Source organism: Diospyros lotus, chromosome 3 (genome assembly GCF_014633365.1).
Source record: "Diospyros lotus cultivar Yz01 chromosome 3, ASM1463336v1, whole genome shotgun sequence".
In the NCBI taxonomy this organism is placed as follows: Eukaryota; Viridiplantae; Streptophyta; class Magnoliopsida; order Ericales; family Ebenaceae; genus Diospyros; species Diospyros lotus.
Window position 1 is genome coordinate 35,162,520 of NC_068340.1, and position 17,379 is coordinate 35,179,898.

General features: G+C 35.8%; 1 protein-coding gene and 2 non-coding genes across 8 annotated transcripts; all 3 read left to right on the forward strand.

Moving 5' to 3' along the window:
- Positions 1 to 1,176: 1,176 nt before the first annotated feature.
- Positions 1,177 to 1,248, forward strand: TRNAM-CAU (transfer RNA methionine (anticodon CAU)). Its single transcript has one exon. It is a non-coding gene; the product is annotated as a tRNA-Met (tRNA).
- Positions 1,249 to 3,444: 2,196 nt separating this feature from the next.
- Positions 3,445 to 3,516, forward strand: TRNAM-CAU (transfer RNA methionine (anticodon CAU)). Its single transcript has one exon. It is a non-coding gene; the product is annotated as a tRNA-Met (tRNA).
- A 7,752-nt stretch (positions 3,517 to 11,268) lies between these two features.
- Positions 11,269 to 16,986, forward strand: LOC127798486 (probable zinc metalloprotease EGY2, chloroplastic). Of its 6 annotated transcripts, none has more exons than XM_052332078.1 (13): positions 11,269 to 11,651; positions 11,765 to 11,843; positions 12,109 to 12,183; positions 12,268 to 12,354; positions 12,896 to 12,946; positions 13,105 to 13,215; positions 13,397 to 13,471; positions 13,567 to 13,672; positions 13,772 to 13,865; positions 14,493 to 14,646; positions 15,371 to 15,578; positions 16,066 to 16,226; positions 16,473 to 16,986. In XM_052332078.1, exons 1-13 carry the CDS (start codon positions 11,500 to 11,502, stop codon positions 16,719 to 16,721), a joined length of 1,602 nt encoding a protein of 533 aa, XP_052188038.1. In that variant the 5' UTR covers positions 11,269 to 11,499; the 3' UTR covers positions 16,722 to 16,986. The 6 variants fall into 6 exon arrangements, with proteins under 6 accessions (XP_052188038.1, XP_052188040.1, XP_052188039.1 ...); XM_052332080.1 differs by having other exon boundaries at positions 12,274 to 12,354; XM_052332079.1 differs by having other exon boundaries at positions 12,109 to 12,177.
- The last annotated feature ends 393 nt before the right edge of the window (positions 16,987 to 17,379 follow it).

Consider the following 17,379-nt stretch of genomic DNA (forward strand, 5'->3'; position numbering starts at 1 on the left):
TGTGTTTCAATTATTGCTCTCAAAACTGTATTTGTATTACAAAGAGGGTGAGTGATGGTGAGATAGATAGCGAGGGCAAGCGGCCGAGGGCGAGCAACAGAATGAATCGAGAGAGAAGGGGAAAGGGAAAAGGGAAAAGGGTTTGCTGTTGTTTGCAGGAGAGGCGGAGCGAGACCAAGAGAGAGGCAGAGAGCAAGGGCAAGTGCAAGCGAGAGGGGTCAAGAACGAGGTCGAGCGAGAGCAATAGAGGCAGAGAATGAGGGCGAGTGCGAGAAAGAGGGGCTGAGCCCTAGCGAGAGAGAAAGTGATAGCAAGACTGCAAGAGAGAGGCGGAAAGCGAGGGTGAGGGCGAGCGAACGAGCAAGAGAGATGGGGCAGAGAGCGAGATGCAGCGAGGGTGAGAAAGAGTGAGGGTGAGAAAGAACGAGAGCGAGGTCGAGAGAGGAAGGTAAAGAGAAGGGTTTGCAAGTGGGCTATGGTGAGGTGGGTTTGTAAGTGGGCTGGGCTGGGGTGGGTTTGGGGCTGGGTTTCACAGTCGCCCCTCTAATATATAATATATTATATATATTTATATATTCGATTTGGTTCGATTTGGTTTGGTTTGGTTACCCACATAACGATTCGGCTTTGGTTCGAGTTTTGATTTGGTTTTAGTGAAAATTATAACCAAACCATACCCATTGAAACAATGTTCGGTTTTTTTCCAAATCAAACCATTACCCAGTCAAACAATTTTTAACTGCGTTGATCAATTCGATTTCAGTTTGATTCCCCACAATTTCGGTTGCAATTGCCATCTCTAACTGGCCATGCAAGAAAGGTAAGCTCTAAGGTGCTTGCGGAACAAAAACATACTAAAGGGCTATTTGTGCAAATAATTGAAATTATTGGGGATTTAAGGTAATTTCTCATATTATGAAATTAAAACTCAACGCACCCACACATTGTCGTTAATAATTTGTTTAGTAATGCCATAATGTCTCACAATCAGAATTCACAACTCAATCGTTTTCAACTAAAACCTGCGTCGAGTCAGTGCGGGTGGCGGTTCGGGCGCCCGGTTTTTATACTTGACCTGACCGGGGGCCAGTTTTTCAATGGCTGGAATTATCTGTCGCTCCAGCACTGTTCTTCATCATTGATAAATATCTTTCTTATATCCAAAATGTCAACAAAATCAGAGTGGCGCAGCGGAAGCGTGGTGGGCCCATAACCCACAGGTCCCAGGATCGAAACCTGGCTCTGATATTCTTCACTGTTTCTTATTAATTTTTGCTATTCTTTATCTTTTAATTTTGAAATTTACTGAATTTAGATTGTTGAATTTATTATTCCGTGGCGTTGAATTGATTAGATACACAAAGAGGAGACAAAGCCAATAGAGAAGCTGCCATGAGAAATGATATGTAAACCCCAATCCCTCTCAACATCCATTCTGATCTTCAACTTGATTGGTGATACATTCTAATCTTTAAATTTAATGTTGTTGGTAGTGAATTCCTTTGTTTTTTCTTTATTATCTTGGGTGTCTGAACTTCACCTGACTAATTTACAAGGGTTGGTGACTTTCCCCCTGATGCACTTTTTAGATAAATTTAGATACAGATATAGCCTATACACATTCAGAGCTGATTCTCAGTATGTTCGCACTCCCTTAATATCAACTGTTTCAGCCTTTTCACGTTGTCCCTCCCAGTAATACTCAGCCTTTTGAGAACGTAAGTGAAATTTGAACTCCTAACCCTCACGTTAAACCCTCTTTTACTTTGTTACTGCACTATGTCCGTGGGGGCAATTATTTTTTTATTATTAAGCAATATAATCTAGAAGAAAGCATCGTAAGTAAGCAAACTTAGCATAAGAAACCAAAAGAAAAATGGAAAACTAAAGGCCTATTATAGCACAAGATAATGAAAGATATATACATATACATAATCAATAATTAAATACATAAATATATAATATCAATCATATAATATAAAAATAAATATAAAATATTTTTGTCAAATCAAATACACATATACACAAAAATACACACTTATAGAAAAATATTTGTCAAATCAATCACAAACCACTGAAGAAGACGCGGGAGAAGACTCGTTGAAAAAGACGTTGCTGCTGCTTGTTGCCGTCGCCACTGTCGTGGTCTGCAACTCGTCTTTTTCAACCAAACAAAGATGTCGTGTTTAGTTCTTTCTTCCTGCCTTGATGGCAGTTGAAGGTGAGGGAGATATGGAGAGAAAAATTCAATCGCGGCATAGCAACATTGATGAGGCATTTCAATGTTGTAAAAAATTTGGCGAGAAAAAATGGCAATAGGAAGCTCTGCTGAAACTCAATTTATGAAAAAATGACTTTGGCAAGCTGAAGATGGCGCTATTAGAGAAAGCCTAACAAGAAAGACCATTAGACAAACTTAAAGATAATATATGAAACATACTCTTTTATTTTTTTATGTATCAAGCAATAGACAATTGTGGCCATTTATCTGTACAGAATATCATTTGGGCTCCATATTGTTTTTGTAGTTTTGAATAAATTACATTTCAACAAAACTATAATTTTAAAATTCACTAAATAAAATATACTTTTGTTCACACGAGTCACCATCCAGTTTGTTGTTATATCATAGGCAAAAGTCTATTAAAAGACTAAAAAATCCTAAAAGACCAAAATAATTTTTTGACTAAAAAGTGTAAATTTCTTGGGTTCCCATGTAACGTGTAAAACAAAATAATTTTGATATTTAATTTTTTTTTCAATATTTCAAGAAAAAAATAAATAGTTATCCATAAAAAAATTTAATTCTAAAAAAATTACGAAATACGGAGATAAAAATTATTTATAAGAATCCGAATCATAACAGGATTCTAAAAATTTACTTTTCCCCCATTCTTTCATAGTAATTGTCAACAATGAAAGAAAGTTTATTGCCAACTCTTTGAATATTAGAATGAATTTACTTTTCGTTGCAATTTTTATTTTTTAAAATTTTATTAATTACAATTTAACTTAATGTGTTTTTAATTAATGTCATATGTTAAAAATTGGCAGACGAGTGTCAAACTGGCCATGCAAGAAAGGTAAGCTCCAAGGTGCTTGCGGAACAAAAACACACTAAAGGGGTACATGTCCAAATAAGTCAAATTATAGGGGATTTAAGGTAATTTCTCATATTATGAAATTAAAACTCAACACACCCACGCATTGTCGTTAATAATTTGTTTAGTAATGCCATATTGTCTGACAATCAGAATTCATAACTCAATCGTTTTCAACTAAAACCCGCGTCGAGTCAGTGAAGGTGGCGGTTCGGGCGCCCGGGTTTTATACTTGACCGGACCGGGAGCCACTTTTTCAATGGCTGGAACGAATCGTGTGTCGCTCCAGCACTCTTCTTCATCATTTATAAACTTCTATCTTACATCTTAAGACATCAACAAAATCAGAGTGGCGCAGCGGAAGCGTGGTGGGCCCATAACCCACAGGTCCCAGGATCGAAACCTGGCTCTGATATTCTTCGCTGTTTCCCAACTTCATCATCCTTTCTTATATTAACTTAATAAGGATACTTCCTTTGTTTGTTCGTTTATTTTTTGTGATTAAGCAATATAATTTAGGAGCAAGCATCATAAGTAGGCAAACCTAGCATGAGAAATCAAAAGAAGAAAGAGGAAACCAAAGGCTTATTATATCTATAGGCTATGTTGCACGGAAATGGAAATGAAAAACATTTACGTGAAAACAAATATTTTTCTAAAAAAATAGACATAAATAGAGTTCGAAACGGTAATAGGAAACGTTTTGGAAAAATTTCTAAAACGGGAAAATAAGTCTTATGAGATATTTTCGTATAACATAGTCTACAGCTTTAAGGAGAAGGCATCTAGAACTGCATGGGAAAGGGCTCAATCAAGAAAAGAGGATTAATGAGAATGCTAATGAGTTGGGCCTTCTAATCTAACACAAAGTTGTCTGCTTTCTGTCCTGGTGGATACTCTTGTATCTCACAAGAAGGGCTGAGCAGTCAGTCGCAAGCATATGAAGAAAGGGGCATGGTGATGCGACACCTGTGCTTCTCACTTCCAGTTGGACAGCTACCAAAGATCTAAGACAGTAGGTCACACGGGCCACTTAACATAAAAAAAAAAAAAAAAAGGCGGCAAATCCAAAACTTGCAAAACAATTCTCTATTGGTCTTGTGCACAAAGCACTTCCCGTTCTAAGTTTGTTTGTCAGCTGTGTGAATGGGTATTATGAATGGCTGTCCAGACAAAGAAAAGAACGAACCCTTGTGAGGGTGGATGATATATTTTGGCCTCCATTGGACTGGAACCCAGTCTAAGCAATGTATTGGTAGAACGGTGAGGCCGTGCAAGAGCTTGTACTAGCTGGGGTGGCTTTCATCACCTGCCAAAACCCACAATGCAGCCAAGTTGAGCTTTTTAGTTTGTTGCTCAATTTATTCGAACCATGTTAGTGAATATTAGAATTTAGAATGTGCATCCTCTACTTTCAGGACCTGGCTACAGTGGTCCCAGATCTTCATTCCGCTAGTGTTGATCTTCTAAAATTAAGTTAGACGTTCATACATTTGCTTAAAAGTACATTTGTTCTATTACTGAATACATAAGCCGGCGGATTATTAATATATAAATTGTGATCCTCTATTGCATTTTAGACTTAAACAAATGGAACCATGGAAGTACTGCCACTGCCCACAGCATTCATTTGGAATTATTTTGAAGGGATCTCCGGCATAGCGCCTTCCTTGTGTAATTGTGAATTATCCTGTTTATGAAGGACCACAAGATTTAAAGTCTTCCTTGACTGATTTTACAGTGAGAATGTTTACGAAAGATATTGCATTTAGGAACCTAAAAAGAGAGCAAGCATTTGTGGGGGTTATGTTACTGTTATGGAGCTGCCTGGCTAATGTTATTTTAGAATGGTTTCACTCCTCTGATCTCTTCTATGGCAGAGCTTTGCCGGTTAAAACTCTCTTTTTTTATCTTCAGCTTGATGGACCGAATAGGTGAAATCATCTGTAGGATGATGTCCAATTGAATTATGTAGCTAGTGAATACAAGTATTAGGAGCATTTCTGCTTTAGTTGTTTTAACACTATGCATCTGAGTGAAGTGTGAAATCATTCCCCCCCTTTTCTTTTTTTCTTTTTTTTATTTGAGCGTTGCACTGGTCGCAATCTAATTGCTTCGAATAGGCATATCAGTGGATACAGTGTTGAGTGCATGCAGTTGAATTTCGAATAATTGGTAACATATAATCTTTACTGTTGCTTCTCAGTTTCATTCAATTTCTTTGTAACAGAGACTATTCTAAAATATTTACGGGTTATGGAGCTAATTAAAATGTGCCAACTTTATTGCATGTATGCTCTTTAATTAATTCTAATAAAGTATGTGCCAACTGGTATTATAATAAATGGTATTTCGAAGGAATCCTTCGCAAGAAAGAGAGAGAGATGCATGTAGACAGAGATAGACTTATTCTCGTTCTCGTTATTCTTCATTGCCACCCTTGGCTTTCAACGAGCATTGCAACAAGGTTTTTGTTCCTTTTGGCCCAAAAGGATGGTTGAATGTGAGATTACAGAGATAGGGAATGGACTCTGGTGATAAGCACGGCAAAGGGTGGTTCACACCTGCAAACACTCTGATACTTAAGTAAGTAAGAGATTAAAGTGATAGAATATCAGTAAGTTCGAAAAGAACATATATTGACTCTTAATAGAGCCGGTTTATATAGAAGGAATAAATGTTCTCTTGCATGCATGTTTGTATCGGGCGTTGCAGGGTGATAGGACTGAATATTCGGTGCCAACAAAGCTCTTTGACGGTGGCATTGTAATACCCCGAGAGTCTAGAGAATAGTGGTATATATCGAGGATAAGGAAGGAATGAAACAACACCAGTTAGATACTTTTTGAACTGAATGCAGGCAAAAAACTTCCGAGTTAAGCGTGTTTGAGTTAGGGAAGCTCAAAGATGGGTAACCCCCTGGGAAGTTCGCGTAGATCCATCAGGATAAGTTGTTATGGTCCTTCTTATTGCTCGATACTAGATGTTACATGCATGATGTTAACAGGACGTTCATTAAATGTGAATGAAATCCTTATTAATAAGAATGAAATTTGAAGCAAGTGCAAGAATATCCAACATACAGTAATAATGATGGTTGTTGCATATTGGCATAAGAACGAGTTGTCCTCGAGCCCTTTAAATTGGGACATACTTGATTTGGGCTAATACAGCCAAATTCTAAATCTCCTTATAGTAAACTTGATTGTTGGAGCCCATTACAATGACTTCCTAGATTTGAAACCTCGTGGCTATGGTTACCTCCAACAAATTTGCAATAGGAATTGCTACCAAACCACCAGCATGAGAGTGGAATGGGAGACCTTCGGAGCATCGCAACGACCATGGCATTTGTCGCCGTACATCAATCAATGTAAGGGTAATGGAGAGAGAATAGAGATCAGAGACGAGGGAGATAAAGAAAGAGGAGAAAAAAAAGATTAAAACAAGGTAAAATAGTCAATATTCATGGGAGGTTAACAAAAAAGATGGTGTGTACTGTTTTAAAAAATACAAGTGTGATTGGTGCAATTTAAACAAACTTGAAAGATAATATATGAAGCATACTCTTTTATTTTTTTATGTATCAATCAATAGACAACTGTGGTCATTTATTTATACAGAATATCATTTGGGCTCCATATTGTTTTTTTAGTTTTGAATAAATTACATTTCAACAAAATTATCATTTTAAAATTCACTAAATAAAATTTACTTTTGTTCACACAAGTCACCATCTAATTTTTTATTGTGTTATAGGCAAAAATTCATTAAAAGATCAAATAAGTCCCAAAGTTTAAAATAACTTTTTGGGCTAAAACACGTAAACGTGTAATTTTTTGTTATTGTGTCTATATTTTTTCTTTAGGGTAAATCTTAAAAATTCTATTAAATAATTTTTTTTAACTTTTAATAGAATTAGGAACCAATATAATCTTTTGTTAAATCAAGAAATTTTTTTTATAATCTCCAGAGGCATACCCTGGTGGTCCTCGTGACTCTTTTTGGAGTCTGCTCTGTCATAATTAGAGTGTTGTTCTAAGATCGAAATTGAAGGCCAGCAAATTCCATGATTTACCTCTTGCATAATTCCTTAACTTAGATGAGTAAATATATACATCAACAAAAAATCATTACAAGTGATAGAAATTTAATTACAAGAGAAATAAAGAAAGTGTAAATGAAGATTTCTTTCAATTAATGCTCTAACTCCAACACCATACTTTTTTTGCCTTGAGAGAATTGAATTCTCTTGTAAATGTTTCTACATTTTTATAATTTTATGACTTTATAGATCTTTTCATTTATAACTCTCAATTCAAAAACTAATTGTTATAGAGAATTGAGAGAAGGAAGACGACATTTGCGAGTTCTTCAACAATGACCATCACTTTTTCATTAATGATTTTTCAAAAACTTGTAGTCATAGAGCTATACAATAAGACAATAATCTAGAGAGTTTGATCTCAAATTTGGTAATAGTTAACCAAAAAAAAAAAAAAAGGAGCAATCAACAAAAACTTTGTCTTATTTAGATGTTTGAAAATAAGTATTCATGCTTTTAAATGAAGCACTGCTTAGGTTCGGACTTATAGTCAAAATTAAGGAAAAACTTGAAAGTTTTTATCTTTGTTTGAATGTTTATATAGTATGCTTTAGACGTTTGAATCACCATCGTAACAAAGGATTACCATTCTACCTTTATTTGATCGTTTGAAGGATATGCTTATGACATCTAAACTTTGAGCAAGAATAAGGATGTTTCTACTTTTGTTCAACCATCCAAGGATGCTTCTTAGATGTTTGAACCTCTAGTACTTTTACTTAGGTATTGTTTGTTAAAATAAGTAAAGATAACTTTGAAATATTTTCTACACTAAAATATGAAATGATTAAGATAATATTGCGAAGTATTTCAAAAATTTTATTAAATTATTTATTAAAATTTTTAGAATATACTGGAGAATATATGTATCATTTTTTTTTTATTTATAAGGTCTAATATATGGGAGGAAATGAAAGATAAATATATTTGAAAAAAGTCAAATAAAAAGTTACAGGACTTTTTTTTAAAACTCACCAGATAAGTTTAATAAATATATTGAAAAGGACAAAAGTATTGAATGTTTTCCATATCTTATATTTTTCAGTCTATATTTTGATCAACAAATACTACTTTAAAGTTTAAGAATTTTGTCCCTATTCAATTTAAATTTTATTATCACCAAAATTTATTCAATTTATTTGGTACCTTGAGCATATCAATATTGATTTAAAAACCCACTTGATAGGTCAAATTTGAAAACCCACCCCCATTGAGAGTCAAACATGTCCTTGCATTTGCGACTATGAAAATTAATGAAAGGACATTTTGATTTTTCATAGAGTTGGGCTTCCCACAATTCGATATATCAAATGAAAATTAACATTTTGTCAAGCCCAAGCCCAAGCCCGAGCCCGAGCCCAATCCCAATTTGGCAATTGAAGATCACACGCAGACATATCTAGTTGTTATTTGGCATCTCTTAAACGGATAATTTATGATTTTTTGTTGTATTTAGAAATTAGAACCAGTTAACGAAAGGGAAATTCTATTCACAGCGACGGTTTTACTCTTTATAGCTATATTTTAATATACCTAAAATACCCTATTTTGAAAACTCATTTTTACCCTTACATTCACTTTTTTCCTCAATCAATTACCCGCCACCCATTCCTTTCAAAACCGCCATCTATCTCTTCCAAAATGAAGACAATATAACAAAAAACTATCATATCCAATGTATATAATACAACAAAAAAAATATCAATACAACAAAAAATACACACACATATATATATACATATATACATTAACACAACAAACATATATATATATATACGCACACAGAAGGAAGCACACAAACACACACACATATATATATATATATAGAGAGAGGAAGGAAGCTCGACGGCCATGGCCACTGAGCTTCATCAATCACTCCCCCGAACGCTGGAGTTCAGAGGACTTAAAGTCGCCCGAAAACTGGAGTTCAGGGAGCTTCAAGCTCCCCAAACTGAAGCTCCCTAAACTCCAGGGTTCAGGGAAGCTCGGCGGCATAGCCGTCGAGCTTCCTTCCTCTCTCTCTCTCTATATATCTATATGTATGTGTGCGTATATATATATATATTTGTGTGTATGTGTATATATATGTATGTGTGTGTTTATATATATATATATACGGGATTCTGGGCGTGATTGATGAAGCTCGGCAGCCATGGTCGTCGAGCTTCCTTCCTATATATATATATATCTCTATATGTATGTGTAAGTATATATAAATATATGTTTCTGTGTCTGTGTGTGCGTATATATATGTATGTGTGTCTTTGTATATATATATATATAGTGTGCGATTATTTATTTTCATCTATTTTTTGTGTATTGTGAAGCTTGTATTTGTGAATCGAAATTGTTGAGATTTGAAGATATTAAAGAAATGAATGTTTGTGAATGGCTACCTAGCATTCGGGAATGCTAGCCTTCCCCGAATGCTGAAGTTCGGGGAAGTTGGGATTCCAGAGTTCGGGGAATTCCAAATTTCCCGAACCCTGGAGTTCGGGAGACATAGTGTTTCCCAAACTTTAGAGTTCGGCAACATGATATTAAATAAAATTTAGAAAGAAATATGTATTTATTTTTAAAAAAAATTAAATTATTCAAGTCCAATACTTATATAAAAAAATTAAGTATACAAAAATATGTTAATATAAAATATATTATATTAAAAAAATATGTTAATATAATTTCATAAAATATAAAATATAAAAAAAAATAAAAGATGTGTTCCCCGAACCCATGAGTTCAGGGAATTATGGATTTTCCTGATCCCAGTTAGATAAAAAAAAATTAAGCAAAAAATTATATATTTGTTTTTTAAAAAAAAATAAATTATTCAAATCCAATACTTAAATAAAAAATTAAGTATAAAAAAATATGTTAATATAATATTAATATAAAATATGTTATATAAAAAATATGTTAATGCAATTATATAAAATATAAAATATAAAAAAATAAAAGATATGTTCCCCGAACCCTAGAGTTCGGGGAACTACGGATTTTTCGAACCCTGGAGTTCGGAAAATCCGTTATTAGAAAAATTAAATTATTCTACTACAATACTTAAATACAAATTAAGTGTAAAAAAATATATAATATAATATATAATATATTATATATAATATGATATATTATATATTTTAGGAGCCTTCGAACTCTAGAATTCAGAGGCTCCCAACGCCTCCGAACTCTAGAGTTCGGAGGTAGTAATTTTAATAATAATAATATTATTAGTATTATTATTATCATAATATATATGAATATGTATTATATACATATTATAGCATTATATTAACTTAACTACAAATTAAAATAGTGGAGGGTCCATGCAAATTGAAATCTGTAATATATTTTATTATATAATATATAAAATAAAAATTGAGAGCCTTCGAATTCCAGAGTTCGGAGGTAGCCAACGCCTCCGAACTCCAGGGTTCGGAGGCATGGGCTACCTCCGAACTCTAGAGTTCGAAGGCACGAGCCATTTTCGAAACCCAGGTTTCGGAAGTGGCCCAACCCTCCGAAATTCAGGTTTCGGAGGCATAGGCCGTCTCCGAACTCTAGGGTTTGGAGGCATAGGCTACCTCTGAACTCTAGGGTTCGGAGGCAGCCAGCACTTCCGAAACCTGGAGTTCGGAGGCATGGGCCGTTTCCGAAACCTAGGTTTCGGAAGCGGCCCAAGTCTCTGAAATCCAGGTTTTGAAGGCGCAGGTCGCCTCCAAACCCAGTTCGAAGGCCATGCTGCCTCCGGTTTGATGGCAGTGACCAATTCGGAACCCAGGCGGCCACCACCTTTGCCTATCGAACCTCTCCCCTTCTAGCCTCCAAGTTCAAACATATAAAAATTACCAGTGTTATTAGCAAGCGCAGAGCAGAGAGACGCGACTATAGAGAAGGGGACGGCGGCAAGTGACTGTAGAGAAGGGAACGACACAATGTATGAGATAAATGAGAGTAATTTTGAAATATAGATGGCTGCAACAAATAATAATAGTAGGTATGAAGAGTATTTGTTAAATTTATTTTAATTATAACTACAAAGAGTAAAAAGCTGGCTGGGAATAGAATTTTCTTAACGAAATTGGTCTCATCGTCTTCGTCCCTCCCTCTTCCCTGTTCCCAGGATAAGATTCTAAAGCCTCTGACTCTGATAGCCCGAGAACCTCTCCGAAATTACCAACTCACCCTCATCGTCAATCCATCCCTTCCTCCCCTAAAGCGCTAGCTTCCTCTTCAATCCTCCACTCAATGTCTACCGCTTCACATTAATCGAAGCTCGTCCCTGTGACTCCAACCATGAACTCGGCCGCCACTTTTCGGGCGAACTTCATTCCCTTATCTTCGCACTTCAGCACTTCTTGCTGTGACCTCCGCTTCCTCCCCTCGATTTCTTCTGCAATTAATTGTCGCCGTAAATGCAGCAGTTTGCGACGGAGCCGCGTGTCCAGGTACTCCATGACTACGAGCTGTTCGTTTGGTTTCCTTTTTCACGGTATGCATCGAAGTCTAAGCGCTTACCGGTTCGTTCTTTCTATTTTTTTCTCGATTTTGTGTATCGTAGGCTAGTTCGTCGCGGAAAGCGGGGGGTGGTTTGCCGAGCGACTGAGACGGAGACCGAGCCAGAAAGTAACGACGACAAGGTGTTTGCTTGGTTCTACTTTGATTTTAATGGTATAACAATCTTCGATAAGTGAGGTTGTCAATTTGTGTAAAAATAATGTGCAGCTCAAGTTAGATGTGTTCTGGCTAATTAGGTGAGTTAAGCTGTGTTTGATAATGTTCTGTGGTCAGTCTCAGAATTTAGTTCAATACTTTGTTTTGAGCCATTGCTGTTGGATAATATATGCTTGCTGAACCTTTATATAGTTTTACCTGTAAGTTTAGTTTACATGTCAAATTTTACAGGAAAAGAGAGTACATGAAGATGGGGAAATGAGAACTTCTGCTGAATCAAATGCCCCAGTAGCTGATCAAGTAGATGTTTGTCTGTCCATCTAGCTTCTTAAAACTGCCAAGTCTTTATTAATTGAATTTCTGATTGGCATTTTTCTTTCATCGAATAAGGACCAGTCAGCTGTGACAGAGATTCACAATTCAAACAGTCAAATAAATGGCAACGGCACAGGCACCAAGGCACAAGATGGTAATGAGGTACTTTCGCACATTTCCGGTGCTGAATTACTATTATTATTGATGATGGATTTTTGTTTTTTCATGGTAAGTTCTCTAGAAAGGTTTGCATAGCTCAAAAGAATAGTTATATGTTCCCCAACTTTCGTTGGCAGAAAATACTTGTCAAAAAGAGAAGTTTTGCTTAAGAAGAATTAATGTTTAAGAAAATAATTTGCTTTGTCATATTGACTCCTCACGCTAATGGGTTGTACTTTGTTAAATTGGCATGCATAAGTTAAAAGGTAAAGTTTCTTTTATAGAACTTGTCCTAGAGATACGCCAACTATCAATGGTTCACAACTTCTTGTTGGACATGAGTTCATTTGAGAGTGCCTATTCCAATGAAGTTTGGTATCTCAGTGCTGCACAAGTTTTGAGCCTCTTATTGAACGTTGGTAATAAACCCAAAGAAGTTGACAAATGCCAACTCAAGGTGTCAACAGTACTTTTTTGTTGAAAAAACGTTGCTTTCATTCTTTTGGGCACAGTTCTATTTTTCATTCTACTCATGTTGAAACAGGATGGAGGTGATATGGAAGTTGCGAGTGGATCACCTCTTCCAGGTGTGAAGGTGATTATGGTCACTGCTGCATTTTTTCTTTTGTTTTTGTTTTTTTTTCTATAGAAAACTGAAAGTCTTTTCTTTCTGGTATTAATAACACTGCCAATTCTTTTATCATTATTTTCGGATTTTGCTATTTTTTATTTTTTTCCTAATCTGTTGAACAGCCACAGCAACTAGATGAATCAGCCAGGATACCGAAGGAAACAATTGAAATTCTTAGGAACCAAGTGTTCGGCTTTGATACCTTTTTTGTGATAAATGAGGAGCCATATGAGGTTAGTTGATTAAATTGATATCTTTCTCTATTATATTTCATGTGGCCATTACAAGAAAAGCCAAAATTTACCACTATTGGTATTTTCATTAATTTCTCTCTCTCTCTCTCTCTCTCTCTCTCAGTTAATCATTTACCATTTAGTGACCTTATTCCTAAGGTTATTTGATTTGCTTTGGTAGGGTGGAGTATTGTTTAAGGGAAACCTCCGAGGTCAAGCAGCTAGAAGTTATGAAAAGATAACAGAGAGGATGGAAGTAGGTGAAGTTGTGTTTCCTGTCTTACAATATTAAAAAGGTCCATCACTAATCTTTTCTGACTTAAGTTAAGATTGGTGCCATCTTCTCCACAGGAAAAGTTTGGGGACCAATATAAGCTTTTTCTTTTGATCAACCCAGAGGATGATAAACCTGTAGCTGTTGTGGTTCCAAGAAAGACCCTACAACCAGAAACTACTGGTAGTTATGAATCACTGTACTACTACTACTCTTTTCCTTGTTCAGATTATGAGCAGAAGATGCTAGTGAACTCTAACAAATTTGGCTTTACTTCTGCAGCTGTCCCAGAATGGTTTGCAGCAGGAGCTTTTGGATTGGTTACAGTCTTCACTTTACTTTTGCGAAATGTTCCTGCATTACAGTCAAACTTACTGTATGTAATTCAAATTCGTTTTTTGCTCTCTTTCCGTCTTCCCTCTTTAAATGAAGAGAAGATAATGACTGTTATTTTCCTCTAAACCTGGCTAAAATGGTAGAAAGAAACCTGAAAATATTGTGACGTTCCTGTGAGCAACATTTACAAGCAGCTTTATAAAAATAAAAAATGAACAATATTCTCCTATATGGCTCCTCTGTAGTCTTTAGAGCTAGAATGTTCTTTAACATGGGAGTTATATCATCTAGATGTTATGTATTGTAGCTGAATCTGATGCATTTTTTGGTGTGTACGAGCTTGGTTTTATAGAGTGAGGATTCAGCAGTAATGCTATTTTGTTGCATATTTGTTATTTTAACATATATATATATATATATATGGATAGATGTTACTTATATTTGTGTTCATTCATAGGCATTATTAGTCATTCATTGATGACAGAGCCATACATATATAGCATCTCCCTTTTCCATAGGGAAAAAAAATATTACCTCTCATCAATCTTTCATTATTTCGAAAAGTGTTTCTCTGCATAATAAAAGAAAAAGAGTTTCTGATGCAGTTTTACAGTGATATTCTTATATAGTTATATTTAATGACAATGTTTATGCTGCCATATCGCAGGTCAACTTTTGACAATCTTGACTTATTGAAGGATGGTTTGCCTGGAGCCCTTGTAACTGCAATTATTTTGGGTATCCATGAGATCAGCCACATTTTAGCTGCAAAAGAAAGCGGAGTTAAGCTAGGGGTGCCATACTTTGTACCAAGTTGGCAGGTGAAATATATGACTGCCAATCTTCTCTTTATTTATTTATTTGGAAACAGAGAGAGGAAGGGGGGGGGGGGGGGGTGGTATATTGATAGTGGGATCCTGTGGGAGAAGGAATTGCTGCTAGGTATCCTTGACTTTCACTTTTCGCTTGATTTAGATTTCATGGGATTATTGATCCATTTTGCATACAATGATGAGACAAATATTGAAGAATGGGATCTTGTGACTCCTAAACCTGTTCTTAATGACATCTTTGCAGATGGATCAATGCCATGCGGAACCATTGTTAAATACTTGGAAAAACTTATTAGACATTTGTAAATTCCTTTCTGTGAAGTTAGTGTTAACAAAGAAGTTGCAGAAATTGGCAAAAAAATAAAAACTCCATTCAGTGCATATCTCCAATCATCTCAGTTGAGTTGACTCTCTTTATAATCCTTGAAAAACTTATTATGCAAATATATTTCTTTCAAATAACAAAATTCTGCTTGGGTTAAGAGTGCATGCAAAGGATAAATGCCTTATTTTGGCATTTCTTCTGTCTTGATTTCTAATTGGTTTACTAGGTCACTCAAATACTTAGTTGCAGATACCTATATGCGTCCTTTGCAAGTTCTATTATTTATTTGGTTTATTAGTTGACTTGAAGAAACACTTCTTCCTTCCAATGACATGTCTAATTGTCTATAGTTTTTCTCAATCCTCTAAAGACCTATTTTGATGGCAGATAGGCTCTTTTGGTGCTATTACTAGGATTTTGAATATTGTACCCAGGCGTCAGGATCTTCTGAAGGTTGCAGTAGCAGGACCATTAGCTGGCTTCTCCTTTGGTTTTATCCTTCTACTTTTGGGGTTCATCTTGCCACCTGGGGATGGTCTAGGTGTTGTTGTTGATGCATCCATCTTTCACGAATCACTTCTTGCTGGTGGTATAGGTAAGCAATTCGGGTTGTGCATGATAAATTACCACTTGCGCTAAAAGTTTAAGCTATTAGGAAATAGAGCAACAATATAAATTAAGCTTTGCTAATATTTCGGCCTCACATGCAAGCACGTGGTTGCACATGAGCTTTTATGTTACCACTTAACACTAAAAGATTAAGCTATTAGACAATGAGCCCAATAATATATATCAAGCTTATTGAAAATTCATGTTCAGTATCTAGAGATTTGTAGCATGCCATTTTTATGATTTTGCAATTTGGGAGATTTTAAAGCCTTGTTGATGCTGAGACATTCTTTTTTATCATATTTTCTTTGAGTGAGTAATTTTACCTTGATGGAATTATCTTCTGTTCCGGTCTGATCTAATTTGCATGTGCCCTCTGTTGCATAAGGTTTTTAGCAACTAGTGACTTAACATAGGCTCTAATTATATGTTAAAACTGAGAACGAACCTGACTTTTGTTTTTTGATCTGTAGCAAAGTTTCTCCTTGGTGATGTTCTGAGAGAAGGTACTCCAATATCCGTCAACCCTCTTGTAATCTGGGCCTGGGCAGGACTTCTCATTAATGCAATTAACAGCATCCCTGCAGGGGAGCTTGATGGGGGAAGAATCTCTTTTGCCATATGGGGAAGAAAGGTATGTCATTTAAGCTTCATTTACATTAGTTGGAACTCTTGATGTCAAAACTCATGTATACCATGGGAATTCTCATTATGAATGACTTGAGCCAGTCAGTCTTTGAACATTTGATGTTGTTTGGCATTTGGCATCCTTCCAAAATAGAAGGGAAGGGGAAGGGAAGCGAGGAAAGGAATATATGAAAACAAGATGAAGAAACAAATGACAAAAGAGCATTAACTTGATCAGGTTTATTTTTGGCAGGTTTCATCTCGCTTGACAGGTGCCTCAATCGCGCTGCTTGGACTGTCCTCCTTGTTTAATGATGTCGCATTTTATTGGGTAGTTTTGATATTCTTCTTGCAGAGAGGGCCAATTGCCCCTCTTTCTGAAGAAATTACCGACCCCGACAGCAAGTATGTCGCCCTCGGAGTTGCAGTTTTGTTATTGGGAGTGCTGGTGTGCTTACCTTACCCATTCCCTTTTACAAGTGAAGCCATTACAGGTTTCTAGCTGTAGAATAAATACCCTATTGAAAATATGTTGTAGGTAGACAAGGGTAGTATTACCTAGTTTCCTCTCAAGAGAACCCTTAAATATTGGCTCATAAGGAATCTGATTATATATATCAACATTATATAGTGAGAATAATCCTCTTGAGAGATGTTTCCATCTTCCACAAAACAACATCCTTATGGGTATGAAACTTTTGCAATTTCCAGTACTTCTGTATTAGAAGCCAGGCCCACTGCTCCAAACAGGGAGTTGGATTGGTTCATTAACTCGACTATTGACAATGATATTTATAGTTCAAAATAAGAGGTTTACACCTACCAAAGAAGTAAAAGCTGACAACAAATTTATTGCAATTTAGTAGCAGCATGTTATATTAAAGTACAGTAGACTAGAGGTGAAGGGGAGCCGTAGCTGGGTTGGTGGAAGTTGGAGAAGTAATTGCTTTAATTCCCTGTTCTCTACCCGCCCCCTGCAATTTCTTTTCGTGCCTCAAGCATCAATATTCATGATAAGCCGCCCATAATAAAGAGTACTACTTCCCCTATCACAGAGAGCTAAGCCCATCATATTCTGTAGCAGTTTGTATCAATATTTTTGGATTATATTTTGTATCAGTTTATGTGGCGATTTATGCAGTTTTTTTTTTTTTTTCTTA

Excerpts from the sequence above, each read along its gene's own strand:
- LOC127798486 (XM_052332078.1), top strand. The coding sequence starts at position 11,500 with ATGAACTCGGCCGCCACTTTTCGGGCGAACTTCATTCCCTTATCTTCG. Across the intron at positions 12,947-13,104 it reads CACCTCTTCCAGGTGTGAAG|CCACAGCAACTAGATGAATC; the intron begins GTGATTATGGTC and ends TCTGTTGAACAG. Across the intron at positions 13,866-14,492 it reads GCATTACAGTCAAACTTACT|GTCAACTTTTGACAATCTTG; the intron begins GTATGTAATTCA and ends GCCATATCGCAG.